General features: G+C 36.8%; 1 protein-coding gene across 2 annotated transcripts in view; it reads left to right on the top strand.

Moving 5' to 3' along the window:
* The window catches only part of LOC126965835 (CD63 antigen-like), a 44,229-nt gene that overhangs the window by 20,837 nt on the left and 2,784 nt on the right, over positions 1–20,608 (top strand). Inside the window, exons 2-5 of one of the 2 annotated variants that reach the window (XM_050809708.1) lie at positions 13,426–13,614; positions 16,739–16,909; positions 18,296–18,508; positions 19,680–19,738. In XM_050809708.1, coding sequence (XP_050665665.1) covers positions 13,426–13,614; positions 16,739–16,909; positions 18,296–18,508; positions 19,680–19,738 — 632 coding nt within the window. Of the gene's footprint in view, positions 1–13,425; positions 13,615–16,738; positions 16,910–18,295; positions 18,509–19,679; positions 19,776–20,608 lie in introns of both variants that reach the window. The other variant, XM_050809630.1, reaches the window with a different exon arrangement.

The following is a 20,608-nucleotide window of genomic DNA, read 5'->3' as shown; positions in this document are numbered from 1 at the left end:
GATTCTTGAAAAACCCAAAAAAATTTGAACGGCACTACAACTGCACTCGTCACCTTGAGACATAAGATGCTAAGTCTCATTTGCCCATTAATTTCGCTTGCTACAGTGCCCTTCAGACCGAAACACAATAATGGTAACTCATTACTTCTTCACGGCAGAAATAGGCGCTGTTGTGGTACCCATAATCTAGCCGGTATCCTGTGCAAAGGAGCCCTCCCACTGGTGAAGAATGGTCTTGACTTGAGAAAAATAACGACATTAGTCAATCTTATCGCTTTGTTTTACTGTTATCTTAATAGAGTTGAAGTAAATGTTCTTGTTAGTAATTACTGCGTGCTAAATTCTGGTAGGTAGCCATTATGACTCACCGATAATATCGTTACAGCCGATGTCCTCACATATCGTCTTCATTAATAGTGACTCAATTCTAAAAGTAGAGAACCTAAGAACCGAGGTTATGGTATACAAATTAAATTTGCACCAAAACTTATGAACAATGCGCGAATCGAAACCGCGCCTCTCGGGATACGCCCCAGCGCTCTTTCCAAAGAAGCCAACCGTCCTAATTGACGCATGATCCATAAATCTTAGCATAATTTACAGTTGATTACCTGCTGAACCCAATATTTAAATATTAGGAAATTGAGTTGAGATGTTGCGTCATCGGGATGGTTGGCTTAGTTGATACGAGCGCTAGGATAGCGCGGGTTTGAATCCCGCTTGTATATTTAATCCTACTAGTGACCACTTATAAGTAACAAATTGTCGAGGTCGCAATGTTAATCAGCGTACAACGTGACCTTTTTGTCCATTTGCTCGACTCGCAGCTCCTAAATATAAACCAATTGGCCGAATCGAATGAACAGTGAATACCTTGATGTGGATATAATTACTCAGCAGGCAGACTTATCGCCGTATCGCGCTATGCAAACTGTTCCATATAATGTCTCGGGCGATGTTTGCTAAGTCTTATAAGAAATACTCAATGTTCTTTGTATCTTTGTGGCTTTGTGGTATTTTTGTCTGCAACGTCATCAGACTTAGGTGTAGTATTACCATTACTTAATGTCATTAGTTTCTTCTACAAAACTTACAAAAGGGATCTTGTTCTTAGTATTTTGTTGGTTAATGGTCGTGCCCCATTTTGATGTCGTTTTAAACGCTTGGATAGGTCCGTAGTCTATGCGCTAGTGACAATTTCTTCAGAGCATTAAGCTGGGGATACACATGCGCGTAGCTTGCACACTAGCATATCAGCTCCTGGCACGTGCCAGCTATTGTAATGTGTATTTCTCTCCTCTCTAGCATGCCTGTAACTGGCACACATGTAGCTAGCAAAACATTTGATTTACTTGCATGCTGAGGTAGGGGACTAGGGGTTTGCCAAACTGGCACGTGTGATCAGACGCGACAGATACGGGCATGTCAGTAGCTGACTTGTTGATTTTGTTTAATTCACTTTGATTGTTAACCCTTTTTAGCGCGCATATAGGTACGAGTTCTCTCACGAACTGTCCTGTGTATATGCAATGGTATTACTGGCATGCAAGGCACAACTTGCATGCCAGTTGTGCTAGTTACTCGTAAATGCCATTAACTTTCATGCCAGCTAGTTTCCCGATTTACTGGCATGTGTATCCCCGCCTTTAGCCTCGAAAGAGTTTATCTCGACGTCGTGACCATTAATAACCTCAGTATGTTGCAATCATTGTATTTTCCTAATCAGTAACAGTTTTAATTTATGCTTTACTTATTCATTTTCATCTTAACTATTAAAACTTCTATTGTTTCTCTTATATAAAGCCCGCATACTTTCTTTACAAATGAAATGGAAAATTTTGTACTTTTGTGTACATATTATAGTTATGTATAGTATGTATTTCTGTTAATAACACAAAAAAACTACGTCATAATTGTTCTAAAACATCTTTCGCCAACAGATCGGTAAAATATCTTTGAGAACATAGATGTAAAATAATTTGAAGAACTTGAGTGAAAATTGAGCTTTAATGAAATGCCTGAAACTCACTGCCACTGTATTGAATTAACACCTTTGGTCTATGTAAGGTGATGATAACGCCAACGTTGGACTTACTGAGGTAGTTAAAAAGTAAATCTTAATATATTATATAAATCCAGTGTCCTGATGTTTGTTTCCATTGAAGCCCTAAACTAATGAACGGATTTTAAAGGGGATTATTCCATGGAGTGCAGTTTAGTCCAACTTGAGAGTAGGATAGTTTTTATTTCGTTTTGGGACCCATAATTATTTTTATGTCGATTGTTTGTTTAGTAGGGACATATTTCCAGTTCTGCTGTGAAACAAATTCATTATCAACATAATAATAAACAAATTTAATAAAAAATATTTTATTTATTATTTCCAGAACAACGACTCTCGGAATTCTTATTAGTATCTTTGAGAGTGTTTAATTTTCGGGTGTTTCTTCGAGTAGGTATTCGAAATATTTTTTAACAATAGGTACGCTACCAATATTTTTACAGTAAAGAAATAGTATTATTTAGCAATGTCAGTTTTAAATCAACTCAATTCACCAGAAATAAGCACATCTATCTAGATAAATTTAGAGTCATATTGACACGCCAGAATCATACCACATTCGTTAACTCGCACAATTACCGCTAATAAAACGTAATTGATTGCGTCTAGCTTGACCTTTTAAACAAACTATAATACTTTTAAACACGCAATGTACATTAAACTATGTACGATAGTCGTAGTTTATTATTTACATTTATTAAATATTGTTTATTTAAAGGAGTAAGAGGACGAAAAAGCAGACGGTCCAACTGGCGTTATGATCGCGCGTTGGCATTGGGTTAGGTCGCCATTATAATCACTTTTTGTGACGTCAGACCCAAAGCAGACGCTCCAAAAATCATCAAGTGTTTTCAAACTAACCAGCTTCCTACATTTTTGTCAAAAAGGAGTTAACACGTCAGCCAAAGTTTTTCAAGAAACTGTCGTAGCTGACCTGAGCTAGACTAGCTCTTGTCTAGCTCAGAACTGAACTCTTTCAATTAAAAATTATGATCAGCTTTAGACTTTAGGAAATTTAGTCTCTGACTAAATTTTCCTTCGAAACAGTGCATAAATTCGGAGATTCGTGGCCAGACATACAAAAAAGGCTTGCATTACAAGTGGGATGCTACTTTGCACAGGATGCCGGCTAGATTATGGGTACCACAACGGCGCCTATTTCTGCCGTGAAGCATTAATGTGTAAACATTACTGTGTTTCGGTCTGAAGGGCGACGTAGCTAGTGAAATTACTGGACATATGAGACTTAACATCTCAAGTCTCAAGGTTGACAAGCGCAATTGTACTGACGCTCAGAATTTTTGGGTATTTCAAGAATCCTGAGCGGCACTACGTTGTAATGTGTAGGGCGTTTCAATTACCATCAGCTGAACGTCCTGCTCGTCTCATCCCTTATTTTCACAAAAAAGAGAGATCTACTTTAGACATTTTATATATGTATTGTATATATACATTATAAGTTCTGGCTACAATTTCTTTCAATACCTTCAAAAATTAATATTTCACAGTCGCACAAAATGTACATTACCTGAATTAATCAGACATAATAAATAACAAAATAAAACAACTTAGTTGTTCTATAAGTACCATGCTATTACTACTCATGTGTTAAATCGCTTAAGTATATAAGTCGGATCGCTGTTAGTTATAATAAATAGACGTAATCTGTATTCTAAACCCAGACGTCTAGACAGCAGACAAGATTAAATTTAAACTTTAGAAAGCATTTTGAAAATTACTATTCATTTCATACAGTATATAGCTAGCTTTCCTAATCCAGACATCACATTCATTTTATGTAGGTTTGCGAGTTTATTTATTAGTTTAACAATTCTTATATATAATCGTTTTCGACTGTTTTCTCGTTGGTTTTTAAACCTAAATCAAATTTTTTTCAAATAAGATCATTAACTGTCTTTGATATTGTTTTTCTAAGTGCTCGATTAATTGAAACAGGTAGATTAATCTATGATGATTAATCATACAGGTCGCAAACAGAAGCCAAGTATACAATTACAGCTATCTTCTTCACAGTCGTTCCCTCATTGCTGAGGATCGTGACTCCGCTTAAGTTCGTCTACAGCTTTCCTGGAGGATGGATCTGTTTCGGTCTGTCGCATGGTGGAGTGCGATGCTGATGGGTTGGTTAGTCTGCTCGGATATTTGATCAGACCAGCGTCGTGGGCTCCGGCCTCTTGGTCTCTTCCCCTCAATTTTCCCAGCACCGCGTCGTGCAATGTGGCCAAAGTATCTCATGATCCGCTGCAGACATGTAGTGGATAGACGTGGACTGCTCCCTATTTTTAGCTGTTTAAGGATCGAGGCGTTACAGCAATAAGCGGAAAAATTAAAACAGAGTCACACACAATAATACAATATTTTCTTACTTCCTTTTCCTCCTACAAGGGGGAAAAACTAGAGTTTTTAACCTTCAGAATCCTGAATTTGAGTTTTTAACCTACGATTTTTACTCGGTCATTCATGTCGCCCGCGTGAGCACCACAGAAATATTAATTTGTATATCTTAAATATGAGAAAGGCTCCAGCCAATGCTACTACAATGATACTACTATGTTGAGGGGCAAAATGTAGTGATTGGATGGTTTGGTCATGTAGAGGGAATGTTTGATAGTTTATTGACTGTCCAAAATTGAGCAGATTCGGAAAGAAGTGTTTGAGAACGGTAAGGCCTACATTGACATCAGATCAGAGATTTTTTTTTAAATTTAAATATGAAAGAAACGTAAAGTAAATCTCAATCAAGCTTCGCTATTATGCGGTGGTTCTACAGTTCAGGATTTTGAATGCAGATTAATATCTTGTTGTATATTGGCATCTTGCTTGGAATTTTTTCCAAGACAACAGGCAAACAGCGATTGACATACCAGACTGAAGTAACTGTCCTTCCATGTTCTAGCACAACTGTCGCGAAATGTAAAAACCTTTCCGACCAAAGAATGAAGCAATCATCTTTTTTCCTTGACTTCTTCCTTTCTTTACCTTAGTTGGCCGATCCTCGAAAGGAAACACTCACTGAGCTGATTGTCTTTTGGTTTCGGGTTCGAAGCAATATATCCAGCTTTCATCACCTGTGACGATGTCAAATACAGCATTTGAGTCACTGCCGTTGAACTTATCTAAAATTTGGCGACACCAGTCGATGCGAAGGTGTTTCTGGTTGTCGCTTAAAATATGGGGAATCCATTTTTTGAACTTGACTCATACCCAATGCCTAGGCTTGCCTGTATCTGCTGATAGGTCACTCTCTTATCTTCCTCTATCATGCGTCGCACATTACTGATGTTATCTTCAGTAGTCGCTGTTAAAGGACGTCCCTCACGCGGATCATCATTGAGATTGCTACGTCCACGTTTAAACTCGTTAAACCAATTGTAAATAGTGGCACGAGATGGGACTTCATTAAGAAATGCTAATCGTAGCCTATCATAGCTTTGTTGTTGAGTAAGCCCACAACGAAAGTCATAATAAATCATTGACCGAAAATTTTCTCGCGTTAGGTTCATTTTCACGTGTAACAAGAGTTTTAGATTTGCCGCCAATTCACAAAAACAAATGACAAATGAATGTCTAATGTGAATAATGTGAATATACTACATTAGGTTACCAAAGAGTTATAAAGTTGAAATTCAAAAAAGTTTACATTCGTAATGTTTCTAACTGGCCAGTTCTAAACATTTTCAGTGTTACCCACGTTAATGAGTATGGTAAACCATTCTGTCTCCCAGACACAATCGTGATTGTATGTATGTAGTATTAAATATTACTGCTATCACATTACTTGAAAAGGCCAGTTTCACTACGATATTGACAGATCTCTTTTGTTTCTCATATTACTTGAGTGAATCTCTCCAGTGGGTGCTGCAACTTTCCTGCTTTTCTGATATTATTATTTTATTAAGTTTATTTTTTTTAAATCCTTTTATTGTCTGCCGTTATACCTGTTATGCCCTGTTAGTATTAATATTATACTGATTTGGGATGAACTTGTTTGTCCTTATTATTACTTGCCCTGCCTACTGCGCTAGAGGTCCCGGTTTTGAATCCGGGTAGGTACAAATATTTATATGATGAATATAGATGTTTGTTCCTTTTATATACAGTATGTTTAAGTAAGTATATTTATTATTCAAACAAAACAAATCTTATAACTATACATATTTACAATACTATGACTACATAAAATTAAAAGTAAGTACATAATATATTGTATTAAATATATCGTTATCTTATTGAACCCAAAGTACAGGGTAGGCCTAGTGTGGGACAAGATAATTTGTGTCAATATTGTTATTTTTATTATTTCAGAGACATGTATGTAATCTAGTTATTACTAACTCAGTATCCGTCGAAGACGAATCCCAATAATATATTTAAAAGTATTTACTAAAACTGTGTTTTAAATTTGTACTAATAATCGTATTAGGAATACATGAATACTTTACAAATATCCGACCGCCTCTATAATGCCTTGGAAATCTATTATTCCATACTTTATAATAATCAGGTTTTGTTTTGAAGCCGGTCAGTTGTCTACAAAGCGCGCCATACGGTTCGACAGCTACTATTTTAGTTTTCGTCGATTTAGCAAACACTCTGATATTATTTTTAGACTTAAACGTTGAGCGCTCTCGTGTGATTAGTCATTGTTTTTTATACACAAACATTTGTTATTCATATAATATCAATAAAGATTATTATTGTATCTGTAGTGGTCCTGTATAACCTTGAGTTGCATGACTTTCTGCAACGTACAACTAATCTGGAGTGAAAATGGTCGTTGTGATGTTGATGTTGATTTGGGTGAACCTATCAGAGGGAGGCTCCTTTGCACAGGATACCGGCTAGATAATGGGTACCACAACGGCGCCTATTTCTGCTGTGAAAAGCAGTACTGTGTAAGCATTACTGTGTTTCGGTCTGAAGGGCGCCGTAACTAGTGAAATTACTGAGAGCAAATTAGACTTAACATCTTATGTCTCAAGGTAATTGTAGTGCCGCTCAGAATTATTGGGTTTTTCACGAATCCTGAGCGGCATAGCATTAAAATAGGCAGGGCGTATCAATTACCACCAGCTGAAGATCCTGCTCGGCTCATCAAAAAACTTCAAATAATTAAATATTATCACTCCATTCTTTTACAATAAGTACCATAATGCTATTCTTAAGAAGATTATTATATTTAGGTGGGAAAAATCTTATTTATCGGTCTACTCTTGAACTGCCATCGCTTGTGGTGAGGCTTACCACAAGTGTATTATTTAATAATAAATATTGTAACAAATAATAAAATATCTTAACATTTTCTCACTGATGTTACCGTAGTTACACTGGCTTGCAAAAGTAAGTATCACACTTTTCAAATTAATTTTTTTTCTTAACTATAGAAGGTAGAGATATAAGATTAAAAACGTTTTGTTGCAAATTTTATAGGCTTTAATTCTTAGAAACTAAAATTATACATTAGTAACATTTTTAACTTAAAAAAGATAAAACAATGAAAATAGACATTTTTAGTTTAGTGTAAAAAAAATCAACTAAAATGTATTACATGTTATTTAATTTTTAATAACTGGTATTGCCTCCTCGAGCTCTGATTACAGCTTCGAGCCAGTTTGGCATACTGAATACTAGGTTTCGGAGCCGATGTATTCTATTGTATGTATAATATGTATAATATTCTCCCATTCTTCTACCAGGGCCTGCTTTAGTGTCCTGAGGGTAGTAGGTGGTGGTCTGCGATTTCTGACTAGCCTCCCAAGCTCATCCCAGGCGTGTTCAATCGGGTTGAGATCAGGACTTCTTGATGGCCAAGCCATTACGCTGATACCGACCTCCTGAATATACTCTTGTACGATATGAGCCGTGTGTGGCCGGGCATTATCATGCATCAGCATCGATCCATCACCCATACTTGCTAAATACGGCCCTGCATACTCATTGAGAATCTCTTGAGCATGTCTTTGCCCAGTGAGGGTGCCATTTTCTATGGCTACTAGCTCTGTGCGACCTTCTGAAGATATGCCAGCCCATACATGTACACTGCCTCCACCGTATTGGACTCTTTCTGAGATGCAGGCTTGAAGGTATCGCTCACCAGGTCGCCTGTAAACACTTCGCCTTCCATCAGAAGTGTAAAGGGAGAATCGAGACTCATCTGCAAACAAAATTCTTGATCATTCTTCTTCATCCCACTGCATGTGTTCACGGGCGTATCGCAGTCTCGCTACTCAATGCTGTCTCTCGAGTTTTGGGCCACTCGCTGGTCTTCGGGGTTTCAAATTTGCTTCAGCAAGTCTTCTTCTCACTGTACTGTCACTAATGTAGTCCCTCCGGGTCTGAAGTAGCTGTTGCTGGACTTCAACTGCATTTTGGTGGCGATTTCTTAACACAGTGGAAATAATATAACGATCTTCTCGGGCACTGGTACGCCTGGGTCTGCCATTACATGGTGCATCAGATGGTGTCCAGTCTCTTCGTACCTTCGCTTTACCTTCTGGACCGTTCGTACCGTCACACCCACCATTCTTGCAGTGCGACACATACTGATGCCTAGTTCCAGAAAAGCCATGATCCTAGCACATTCTTCAACTGAAAGTGGCATGATAAATAAATATTATGTCCTTTTAAGCATAAATTTTTAAAACAAGACCCGTCGATCTTGAAAAAAATTTAAAACAGAAAGAAAAATGTGAATGGTAAAATTGTAATTCGGAAACGTCCACTTTGAAAAAGGAATGGTTTTGTTTTTGAAGTTTTTTTTTCAGCCAATTCTTAAAAGAAGGTTACCGACTATTTTTATGTACAAAAAAAAGTTAAAGTTTTTATGTACAAAATTAAATTCTCTTTGGAGTCCTTTTTATTTTGAAAGTATATCTTGTGAACTTAAAACGTTATCCCAATTTTAAAAGTGTGATACTTACTTTTGAAGGCCAGTGTATTTGCAAAATTTATGAAACATGTTTTGAACCCAATTTATTGTATTTGTGCTATTGTTATCACTTAGCATACGCATGTACTTAATGTTTAATTAAAGATAACTGTCTTTTAGGTCTAAGTTCAAACAGATTACGTCGTTCAATTTCCCAAACACAAATATTTTAGTAGTTTGTTATATATATATGTGCGTATAAGCTTTGTATCTCTCACAGTTCAATTATGTTTAGTATCATAATATTACTATTAGATTCAATTTGAGCTTGGTTATAACTTCAATATATTGATATCTTATATCTTCAATCTATTCAGATTTTTCTATATATTATAGTCTGCGGAAAATTATGAATTTTTGCACAGAGTAGGGGTAGATCTAAGATAAGAGTCTCTTGCTGTTAGATAACCGATAAAAACAGGCCAGGAATATTAGTTTAGTGTGTGTGACAAGCTACATCTTACATCGCGATATGTATTTGCGTGAATTGCTCAAAATAGAGGTTAGTTCTAAAGTCTATTTTTATCGACGTTTTCACAGCTATCATAGTCTATCTAGACGTGTAAACGATCTATTTAATTTCAATAATTCAAGAAAGCAATCGATGATTGATTAAAGATATCTGCCTTTCACAAGAAAACCATTTTCATTTATATTTGTTTATACTATAATGAATATAATAACCAATGTGGCAAAGTAATAAATGATAGTACGCTATCTACGTGAAGACATATAAAATACGTTATTCTTCAATGTTATTAAAAATGTTACACAACTTCCGTTCAGTCTTAATATCCAATTATAAATAAAACAAAGTGCGGGTAGTCACAAAATAACTAAGTACTCTCGTCGATTCGCTTCCCACGTGCAGCGTCGCGTCGATACGTCACAATATTCATTATGCGTCGAAGTGAAAGCTATAAAGCCGAGGATTATTTAAAGTGACCTGGATGGCCAGCCGGCTGTAGCCGGTTACGTAATACAACACACAACACATGGATACACCGCAACACTTGAGACTGGGCGGCACACGAACAGTTTCGACCTATTTTATGTACATACTAGTGTTGTCAAATTTGTATGATAACTTCAAAGAGGATGTAAATACTACGTAATAAGAGACGGGACTGTAGTATGAAACGTGCTGTGATTTGACAAAAGTTTGAAATAGTAGTAATTACAGTATGGCGATTGGCGACGAAGTATAATCCGGCTAAGTTTAAAAGCGCTGTATAAATACCACTGGACAGGCTGTTCCATATGTTTGACAGCAATTTTTGTGCCTATTTGAAGCGCCACTCGCGAGCATCCAGAGAACTAATTTTGACGTATATTACAAGTGGCTGCGAGAGAAGCGTATATACCTATGGTACTCTGAAGTATTATTGCATTTTGAATTAATTTCGGTCGTTTTTCGTGTTATTTATACTTCAGGAATCAACGGAATAAAGTACAGATTTTTTTGTGAATAGTTTTCCTATCGATGTTGTAAGGTTAATATCACTAGTTTTAGTACCGCACACTCTCGCTATATGGCTAAAAGCGCCAAAATAGCGAATATCAAACAGGCACAAAAGCACTTTGACAGCCACCAGTCCAGTGGTAAATAGTAGAGGTCAGAGATTTCGGCTATCTCCGTTTTTTACAAGATTATAGCCGTCATCTGTCATTTAATCAATGACTGCAGGTTTCATACAATTTTTCTTAGAGAGTTTTGCTAGGCTGGATAACTTCTTGACACCTTGAACAAAATTAGAAAAAAAGCCTATGTAATATAAGTCGAAATCGCACTCGATGTGTTCTGGCCACGTCATATATGCACGATCTTCGCACAATTCATTAGCCATCGCACATATTTAATTGCCTACTAGAAATTCTCTCTTCCCAAAAATACAACAGATTCTTTTTTCATGGGAGTGATCATTGCAGCTCAAGTTCTCTTGCGGCAGAAGAAGACACAGAAGCGTTGTCTATCTATCGGAACGTTTTGAATAATTTTACTCTTATAAGATAAATAAATATGAAAAATGGGTGCATCACGATTTGTTGTTGAATCGATACAGAAATGAAGGCATTGTGATATGCGTTGAAAAGTGGACTCTTCACGATAACCGTAAGCGAAAAATGCAATAGCTGACCCCAGCCCAGTGTACTTGTACACTGTTGTATAAGTGTAAGTGTTAAGTGCACAGAGAAGTTGTTCGGGTTGATACCATCAGTTGACCTCCACCACCGGGGATTACGTCAAAATGCCTAATGCCACCCGCATCATGATGACGTCTAGCATTCTACAACCGCGAGGTTTTGTGAGTAACTTCTTGCTTCGCAGTCATTTTGTGGAATCAATCCGATACTACTTGGGGACCTTCAAGCATAGAACATACTCCCAACTTAAAGGCTGGCAAGGAGTCTCTTGACCTCTGGTATTACGGATGAAAATAGGGACGAGTCGAGCAGGATATTAGCTGATGGTAATTAATACGCCCTGCCCATTACAATGCAGTGCTGCTCATGATTCTTGAAAAACCCCAAAATTTCTGAGCGGCACTACAATAATTGCGCTCGTCACTTTGAGACATAAGATTTTATGTAATACAATAATGTTTACACATTACTGCTTCACGGCAGTCCCGGCCCCTCTTATATTTAAAGAAAATTAAATCAATGGAGCTCAGTTATTAGTTGGTCTTGTCTTGGAGCTTGAAACAAAACTATTTCTTTTGTTCATCTGTTAATGATAGATGATAATGAACATAAATTCTCCGTCAATTGACACTCCATTGAAATGAAATAGTCGGCACTGGAGAGCAATATAAAAACTATTTCAATGCCGACTTTAGTACCTTGATATTGTTTTTATGATGAGTACAAGATTTACCTAAAGTGAAGATTAACCACAGTGTTACGCTTCTTTGTAGGTTGTCAATTGTTTTCACTTAAAAACAGACGTTTATAGAAACTTAAATTAGCTAGACATTTGTAAAATTGAGGATTTAAAAGGCCTTGGAAAAACTAAAAAGAAATATAGAATGGCATTTTGGACAAAGATTTTGGACTTTTATTAGATGTGATTTTTTTTACTCTTATTAAACTTATGATAATATTGATCACAATTATCTAATGAACTCACCTGTAATTGTCTTATACTCGTCATAGAGAATTTATTATGTTTAAATGAAGTTATTTGCTCTGGTTCTCAATGATTGTATCATTGTCATACAAAATATCCGTCTGGGTAAATCGACACTATTAATCTATGATATTATTAATTATGTAAATATATTGTGAATTGTAGCTTTTGCGGCCACGTGCGTCCACAAATGTGATAGCCGTGAACATTCCAGCTTCCATTAGATCCAGGCACATGTTATCTTAGTCATTATAGTGCGATAGAATTAGGTTCATATCACACGATATATAGTTTTGTAGAACTCAAGACTCAGAACTCAGACCATTTCTACCAGTGGGCTTCTTCCTCTTACCACCATGATGCCAACTGACTGGGTACCACAACAGCGTCTTTTCCTGCCGTAATAAGTAACGTATGAGCTTTGTGTTTTGGTTAGAAAGACTCTGAAATTAAGTGACGAGCGTAATTGTGACTTCGCTCAGAATTTTGAGTAGGGCGTATCACTTACCATCGGATGAAAGTCTTGCTGGTTTCGTCACTATTACTCACAAAAATAGAAATTATCTCGGGGCGTTAAGGGGATAAAAAGGCCGGCATGTTGGTGACGTCAAGTCCAGACAGATTTCGAAAATCGCTTACCGTTTAACGTTTAGTAACGTTTGCATAATGACGACTTCGTGCTTACGTCTCGCATGCGAATATGACAAGGTTGCGTCCCTATGCCAACGCGCGGGGATTATACTACTGAACATTAGGTGGACCACCTGCACGATATTCTGTTGTTTAACAAAAAATTACAGATTTAAGGCGAAGAGTAAGCAGAAAACACGCAAACATGGTGTTTTTAGACAAGTTTTGTGGTGAAAGTATAGCATTTCGAGCTATGAACACTACTTAATCCTGTTACACATATCCTTAAGTCTTATTTGTAGGTTGCTAATGCTTGCTGTTGGTTATAGTTAACACTACCGAGCCTTTTTGAACTACCACATTTCTTTGAAGTTAAACAAGTTTTTTGGCATGGCGTGACGCATTTTTTGGTACTTCTCTCAGAAAAGTTATTCTTATAGCTTGTACTTTTTTGTGTAGGTTCATTTATTCAGATTAGTAGTGAATAACGAGGATTGTAAGCATATAAACTGTTTTCCACGCAAGAATTTTGAAAATATTGGCTTTGTTACATAGATGGCGGGCCGGCAGCCGTGAACTCATATCGTTCAAGGTCGCTGGCATTTAGTGTCGCCTTAAGATCCATTTTTATATGATTTTTTTTTGTTTGTTTAGTTGTTCGGGTTGGCGGTGATCGGTATCGGCGTGGCCGTGCTACTCAACTGGGCGGTGATCAAGGATGAGCTGGAGGGACAACTCAACGTGGCGCCCTGGGTGTTCATCATCATCGGCGCCATCATGTTTGTGATCGCCTTCTTCGGGTGCTGTGGCGCCATCCGGGAGAGTCACTGCATGGTTGTCACGGTAATTCATCTTTCATTCTCATATTTTTTTTGTTGATTTATATGCTATTATTTATTGAAAGTCAGAATTTAGTATCAATACAATAGGAAAATGTCATAAGACCACTGACCTGTATAAATACCACTGGACAGGCTGTTCCTTATGTTTGACAGCAAATTTTTTGTGCCTATTTGAAGCGCCACTCACGAGCGTCCACCGCACAAGGAAGTTTATTCCACAGCTTTGTAGTACGTGGAAGAAAGCTCCTTGGAAACCGCACTGTGGAGGACCGCCATACATCCAGGAGGTGGGGATGATATCCTAACTTGTGGCGTGTCGCGCGAAGGTGGAATTCGGCGGCAGGAATCAGGTGAAACAGCTCTTCGGAACACTCCCCATGATAAATGCGGTAGAGGACACACAATGAAGCGATGTCTACGCAACGCCAAGTGATCCAGCCGTTCACAGAGCACTTCAAGAATCAACATAATAAAGCTCACTTTTTTTTTAGTAAATAGTACTGTATACACTAGTAGTTTTTTTATTGAACTTTGTTTAGCCGGGGTTGCTGTCACTAGTTTTAGTACCGCCGACTCTCGCGACATGGCCAATAGCGCCAAAATGGCGAACATAAAACAGGCACAAAAGCACTTTGACAGCCGCCAGTCCAGTGGTGCATAAGACTAAGAATCTTTACACATTTCTGATTTGTTTTCTAATAATCTAATAGCTACCAATTAAAAAAATTGTGTTTTTCACGTGTAAGAACAATTTAAATCTATTACAGTAGCAACTTTTTCGTTAAATAAAATTAGGTATGTACACATTTGACACCGTTGAGCTGACAAAGAGCGAAAGTACTTTAAATCTTTTGAAATATGGTCTTAGGTAATACTTGCTTTGTAGAGAGGTCAAACAAACCAGTGCGTGGGTCTAATATCTGATGATGACCAACGTCGCCCACGTTCTATTACAACACCAGCAAAAGTGAATAGTAAGAAAGTCATTCATATCTGTATGTCCTATGCATAATAAAATATTTTTTTACATGCTTTTTATAAGCTTCAGCTGTATGTATGTATGTTTGTTTGTTTGTTTATAACCGACTCATTTGAGTGCGATTATGACCCACTTTAAACGGTCAGATTTCGTACAAACTTCGTAGATTTATCGAGGACCGATGACAAAATTATATGATAAAATTATTCCATTTTTCAATTCGCGAAATAAAATTTATGTTAATTTTTATAATTTTCTTCTATCGTTTCGTGTAATAAGGCAGGTATTGATGTTAATTTTGAATTTCAAAATAAATATTCTATTTTTAGTTTGATTTTATATAAAAAGCGTGTTTTTTAGTTTTTAATACATACATTTATATTATGAAGTCAATAATAACTATTGAATTCAAGATCGCTATAACAGGTAAGATACGTGAATCAAATCAAATCAAAATCAGTTTATTCACGGAGGTCACGGAAATGACATTTTTGAATGTCAAAAAAAAAGATAAAATATTTTTCTTATTGAATCTACCGCTACTTCGTAAAGGGTTGAGCTAATGAGAAGAAGTAGCAAGAAACTGATTGCCACTCTTTTATATCATGATTTACATTTAAGTACATCTATTTACAAATCATTTCAAATTACAAAGTGAAGCGGTATAGTCCAAAGTAATTGTGCTGTACATACAGCTGGTCGTAAATAACCGTAGACACATTTACGCGCAAAAGAATTCTCAAACACGACGGGACACAATGGTGTTAGTCGGTAAAATTCCGATTATTAGTCAAACAAAGCGCTCTCTTTGGAAAGTTACTTCGCTGGAGTGACGGTGGACGCCATCCGGCTATTTACACCAGCCGTGCTAATTTATGGAAAGCGCATAAAAACATGTCATTCATAAAAAGAAAAAAAAAGCAAAATGCTAGTAGGACTTTCACACGAAGGTTTTCGGTATTATCGCACAAAATGAATCAGTAATGGCTTTTTAAATACATTAGAGAAGAAAGAATTTTTAATTTTTTGCTGAATATTTAGAATAGTACTTTTTATAATTTTTAATTATAATTTACCGACTCGATTCCCCCAAAACATCCCCTCAAAGATTTCATTACGTTTATATAATATATATAATAAACGGTTATTTTAAATTAACAAATTAAAACTGGTTTTTGGGTAACTTGAAAATAGAAAATCGTAGACAAATTTTTTCAATTCACAATTTTATTAATAAATCGCTGGTGAGTCACTTTCGTTAATAAATATTATGCCCCTATTTTTTGTGGGGTTATAGTAAAGTTTTATATGTAATAATTCGTGTTATTTGTCATTAAAAAAAAAACTGAGTGCATAATATATACGCTCTCATAACTATTCGATCCCGTAGGTATACTTGTTCAGCTCTGGTGTCAAAATGTTCAAAACAAAATGTACTACGAAATTCAAAAGAGTTGTTAAGAAACGTTTGTGTGGTAAAGGTTACTATAACATTAATAACTTTCTTAATGATACCACAGATTGGGAATAGGGCGACCGTCCTCAGGCTATTAAATAATAAGTTTTATTGTATGATATTACATTGTATCGAAATTTTTTACGAAGGTCTCAGGTCTTTTGCATAGTTTTTAGAATGGCTTTTTTAACTTTCAATAAGTGATATCACATCCCATTTTTAATAAAAATATTTGAATTTTTCATAATCATCATCAGCCGGAAGATGTCCAGTGCTGGACAAAGGCCTCCCCCAAAGATTTCCACGACGACCGGTCCTGCGCTGCCCTCATCCAACGTATCCGGCGATCTTGCCCAAGATCGTCGGTCCATCTTGTGGGGGGCCTACCAATACTGCGTCTTCGTTTGTGGTAGCGTTGCCGCACTCGGGGATTCTTAGCACCCCCTGCCCCGTCGCTTATGAATTTGTCATTAAGTATTAATTTATTATGTTTTTTAAAGTAATACCTTCACTTCTAGTTGTGTGGAGGTTAAGCCACAACCTGAGAGTTGAACAAAGCATACAAAATTTATCAATGATACGTCACTCGAACGATTGGCTCAGTCGGAACAGTAGCGGGTTCGGGTCCTGTCAATTTCATATAAAATTTGTGTCATGTCAGTATTAACGAAGATTAATTGTTTGTTCCAGTACGCGATCTTCCTCCTCGTGATAATCATAGTGCAAGTGGTACTCGGTGTGTTGATGTTCACTTACGGCGAGTCTTTGAAACAAGGCCTGGTCAAATCAGTAAACGCCGTGTTCGACAAGCGAGCGACAGACCCAAGTGCAAATCTGGTCTTCGACAACATTCAACAGCAGGTAATTTATTTATTTATACACTTTAATAAAAATAATAATTATAAATCTTTATTTGTTGCGAAAAGAAAATACAATTTTGCTTAAAATTACCCTCGACTCCCAAACTAGGACAGCCCGTGACATGGGGGTCAGTCTCTTCCCAGTTGTGCAGTGTAAAATGTCAAAATAACAAACATCAACATATTTTAAGGTCTAACAATGGAGGCAATTAAACGGCGTGAGCCATTTACAATATTACAGCAAGTAATTAATTACAAACAGACAACACTAATATGTACACAAATAATACCTACTATTATAAATGTAGGTTTGTTTGTTACGCTTTTACTCCGGAGCTACGGAACTGATTTTAATGAAATTTGGTACAGCGACAGACTAGAGCTTGGGACACGATGTAGACTACAGCTTATCCCGGATAAATCCATGGTTCTCGCGGGATTTGTGAAATTCACGTCGTTGAGCTATACCTATAGAAATAGTAGGTGTAGTTTGCCATAGCAATCTTCCTCGAAATAAGATTCTATGATAATATGTTAGCGAAACCGGAACCAGGAACTGGAATAATAGGACATGAAATAATCTTCAATTCCAAACTTGCAAACTTCCAAATTTTTAAAAACCCTTTATCTACGCGAACTAAGTCTCGGGCATCAGCTTGTAGTAAATAAATACAAAATTTACTGTTCCAAATTTACATCCTTCCCTCTCACAAAAACGCAAGCATTCTGTTAAAATACAAGTCACTGAGATTTGGTGACAATAATGTTTAAGTGTGAGCTGGACTTCCACATGAAGCATTCCTTACCATTGTACAAGATATAATAATAATAAATCATTTATATCAGGCATACATACTTGGGCAGCAATGGACCTCCTTTGTCTTTCTATGATCATTGTTTTTTTTTAAATAAATATTTTATTAGAAGAAGTATTGTTAAGACACACTCCTGCCTGAAAAATTATAGCAGGCTGACAGACAGACGTACGGACAGGGATGTCTTAGTAGTAGAGTAACAGATTACAGGTTTGGAACCCTAAAAAAACGTGCTTTTGACTATTGTTCCTTGAACAATCAAATGTGATCCTTGTTAGGAATCTCGTTCCATTAGATACCAGAAGAAAAGAAATCGGTACTGGGTCTTACTTGCATGGTTCTAAAGTTAAGGCAAATCGATAGATCAAAATGTTTACCAAAATAACGTAGCTATTCCGGTGCCCGTTACTACGTTTAGGGGGCTCACGTCTTGTTAGTAAACATCGTTTTGTCGCAAGGTGACAAGCGCATTATTGGGATACCACCTCAGAATTTCTTTTCAATAATCCTGTGTAATAGGCCCCCCCTATTTATTACATTCCAGTATATTCCATAAAATATTACAATTCCAGTTGGAGTGCTGCGGTAAATACAGCGCTGCGGACTACGGTCTGGTTCTGCCGAAATCCTGCTGCTCTCGCCTCAGTGCCGTCGGTAAAGTTCTGGGAGACACCTGCACCATCGCTGACGCTAACACGACTGGCTGTGGACCCAGGGTTGCGGAACTGTACGAGAAGTGGAACAAAGCGATCGCTGGTGTAGCTATCGGGGTCGCCTGTGTTGAGGTATTTTAGTAGTCTTATCTGGAATGTTGATATGCTTTGGTCACATAGATAATGGATTGGTTGCAATTAATTCTTAACCTAATATTGATGGAAATGATATTATTGATGATGAACAAAAGAAGAATTACGTAAATCGGATCATAAATCTCAGAGTAATCGGTGTACATACATAAAAACAATACCGACCGAATTGAAGACCTCCTCCTTTTTTAAATCGGTTAAAAACGAATTATTTTTGACTTATTCGATTCGCGATGGTGCCATGTCATAGCCCCTTTAGGAACTGATATACAGGGTGGCCCACCCAAACCGGTCAGTATGGGGATTTAAAAATATATAAGAGATAGAAGAATATCTTCTAAGGAACCACGATATCGATTTTAGAGAAAACAAAAACTGCATTCATAGATTTTCAAAAAAAATCATACACGACTCGGGAATCGAACCCGGTCATTTTGGAAAAAAAAAGACATTTTTGTTTTATTGCCACATTGATAGTGTAGGTTGTAAGAAGTGATTGTTGCTATGAAATTTTGTGTCTGAAATTAAAACGTTCACGTTCCATTTTCAAATAACAGCAAAAACATAGTTTTACTGGTACGCAGACATTAAGCGTTCATTTTTTAAAATTGAAATCTTAGAAGTTCACATTCCATTTTCAAATAACAGCAAAATAAAATCTTTTTAATGGTATACCCAGACAACATGACGATTGGTTATTGCCTACATTTTAACGAGTAAAACCGACAACTTACATGAAACAATATCAAATAAAGCAATTTCTTTTAATTTTAGACATAAGGTTTCATAGCAACAATCACTCCTTACAACGTACACTATCAATATGGCTATAAAACAAAAATGTCTTTTTTTTCCAAAATGACCGGGTTCGATTCCCGAGTCGTGTATGATTTTTTTTGAAAATCTATGAATGCAGTTTTTGTTTTCTCTAAAATCGATATCGTGGTTCCTTAGAAGATATTCTTCTATCTCTTATATATTCTGAAATCCCCATACTGACCGGTTTGGGTGGGCCACCAGTATATACACACACACCCACACCTTAAGAGTGTTAAGTAGGTACAATTATATCATGTAATACTTGTGGTAAAAAAAAAGAAATTTGAATTTGAATTGCCTATGCTTATAATATTTGTATGTATGTTTGCAGATTGTCGGAGCGCTGTTTGCACTGTGCCTGGCGAATTCCATCCGCAACATGGACAGAAGGTCTCGCTACTAATATTTTGTACATTAGAACTGGTACCTACACAATTATTTGGTTTTTAATTTATATGCTATTGCGCTCCGTACTCACAGCATCGTGGTGGGCTTATCTTAACACTCTCGCTTGTTCATTTATCCGAAATGCGCTGTATTTTTCTCACTCAACTTATATTTTGTGGAATTAGCTGCTGGATGGAATATATGACTTAGGGACCTTCAAGAAAAAATATACCATCAACCCAGTACTGCATTTATATTATTTTCTAAAGCCTTGTCCACATATAAAGAGTGAAGCTGAACAACACCTTCTTTTTCAATCACCTAGCCACACATTCCTAATTTCGCACACATGTGGGAGGCTCATTTGCACCGAATGCCGTCTAGATTATGGGTACCACAACGACGCCTATTTCTGCCGTGAAGCAGTAATGTGTAAGCATTACTGTGTTTCGGTCTGATGGGCGCCGTAGCTAGTGAAATTACTGGGCAAATGAGACTTGACATCTTATGTCTCAAGGTGACGAGCGCAGTTGTAGTGCCGCTCAGAATTATTGCGTTTTTCAATAATCTTGAACGGCACTGCATTATGATGCGCAGGGCGTATCAATTACCGTCAGCTGAACGTCCTGCTCGTCTTGTCCCTTATTTTCATAAAAAAACATGTTTAATTAACATCACTAGCCTAGCGTTACTAACAAATAAATGTGAATTTGTCTGTATATGATATGTCTATGTGTTGCCGTTTGTTTTGTAAAAAAAAAATGGTTAAGTTAGTTGTGTATTATGCAACTGATGGTTGGGCCTTTCACATAAGTACAAGATACAAATAAATGTATAAAGTTCAAATACTGGTCTAACGGAAAAAAATATTCG

The sequence above is a fragment of the Leptidea sinapis genome, chromosome 1, assembly GCF_905404315.1.
Source record: "Leptidea sinapis chromosome 1, ilLepSina1.1, whole genome shotgun sequence".
NCBI lineage: Eukaryota > Metazoa > Arthropoda > Insecta > Lepidoptera > Pieridae > Leptidea > Leptidea sinapis.
Note: the sequence above shows the minus strand (reverse complement) of the source record. Positions and strands in the feature narration are given on the sequence as shown.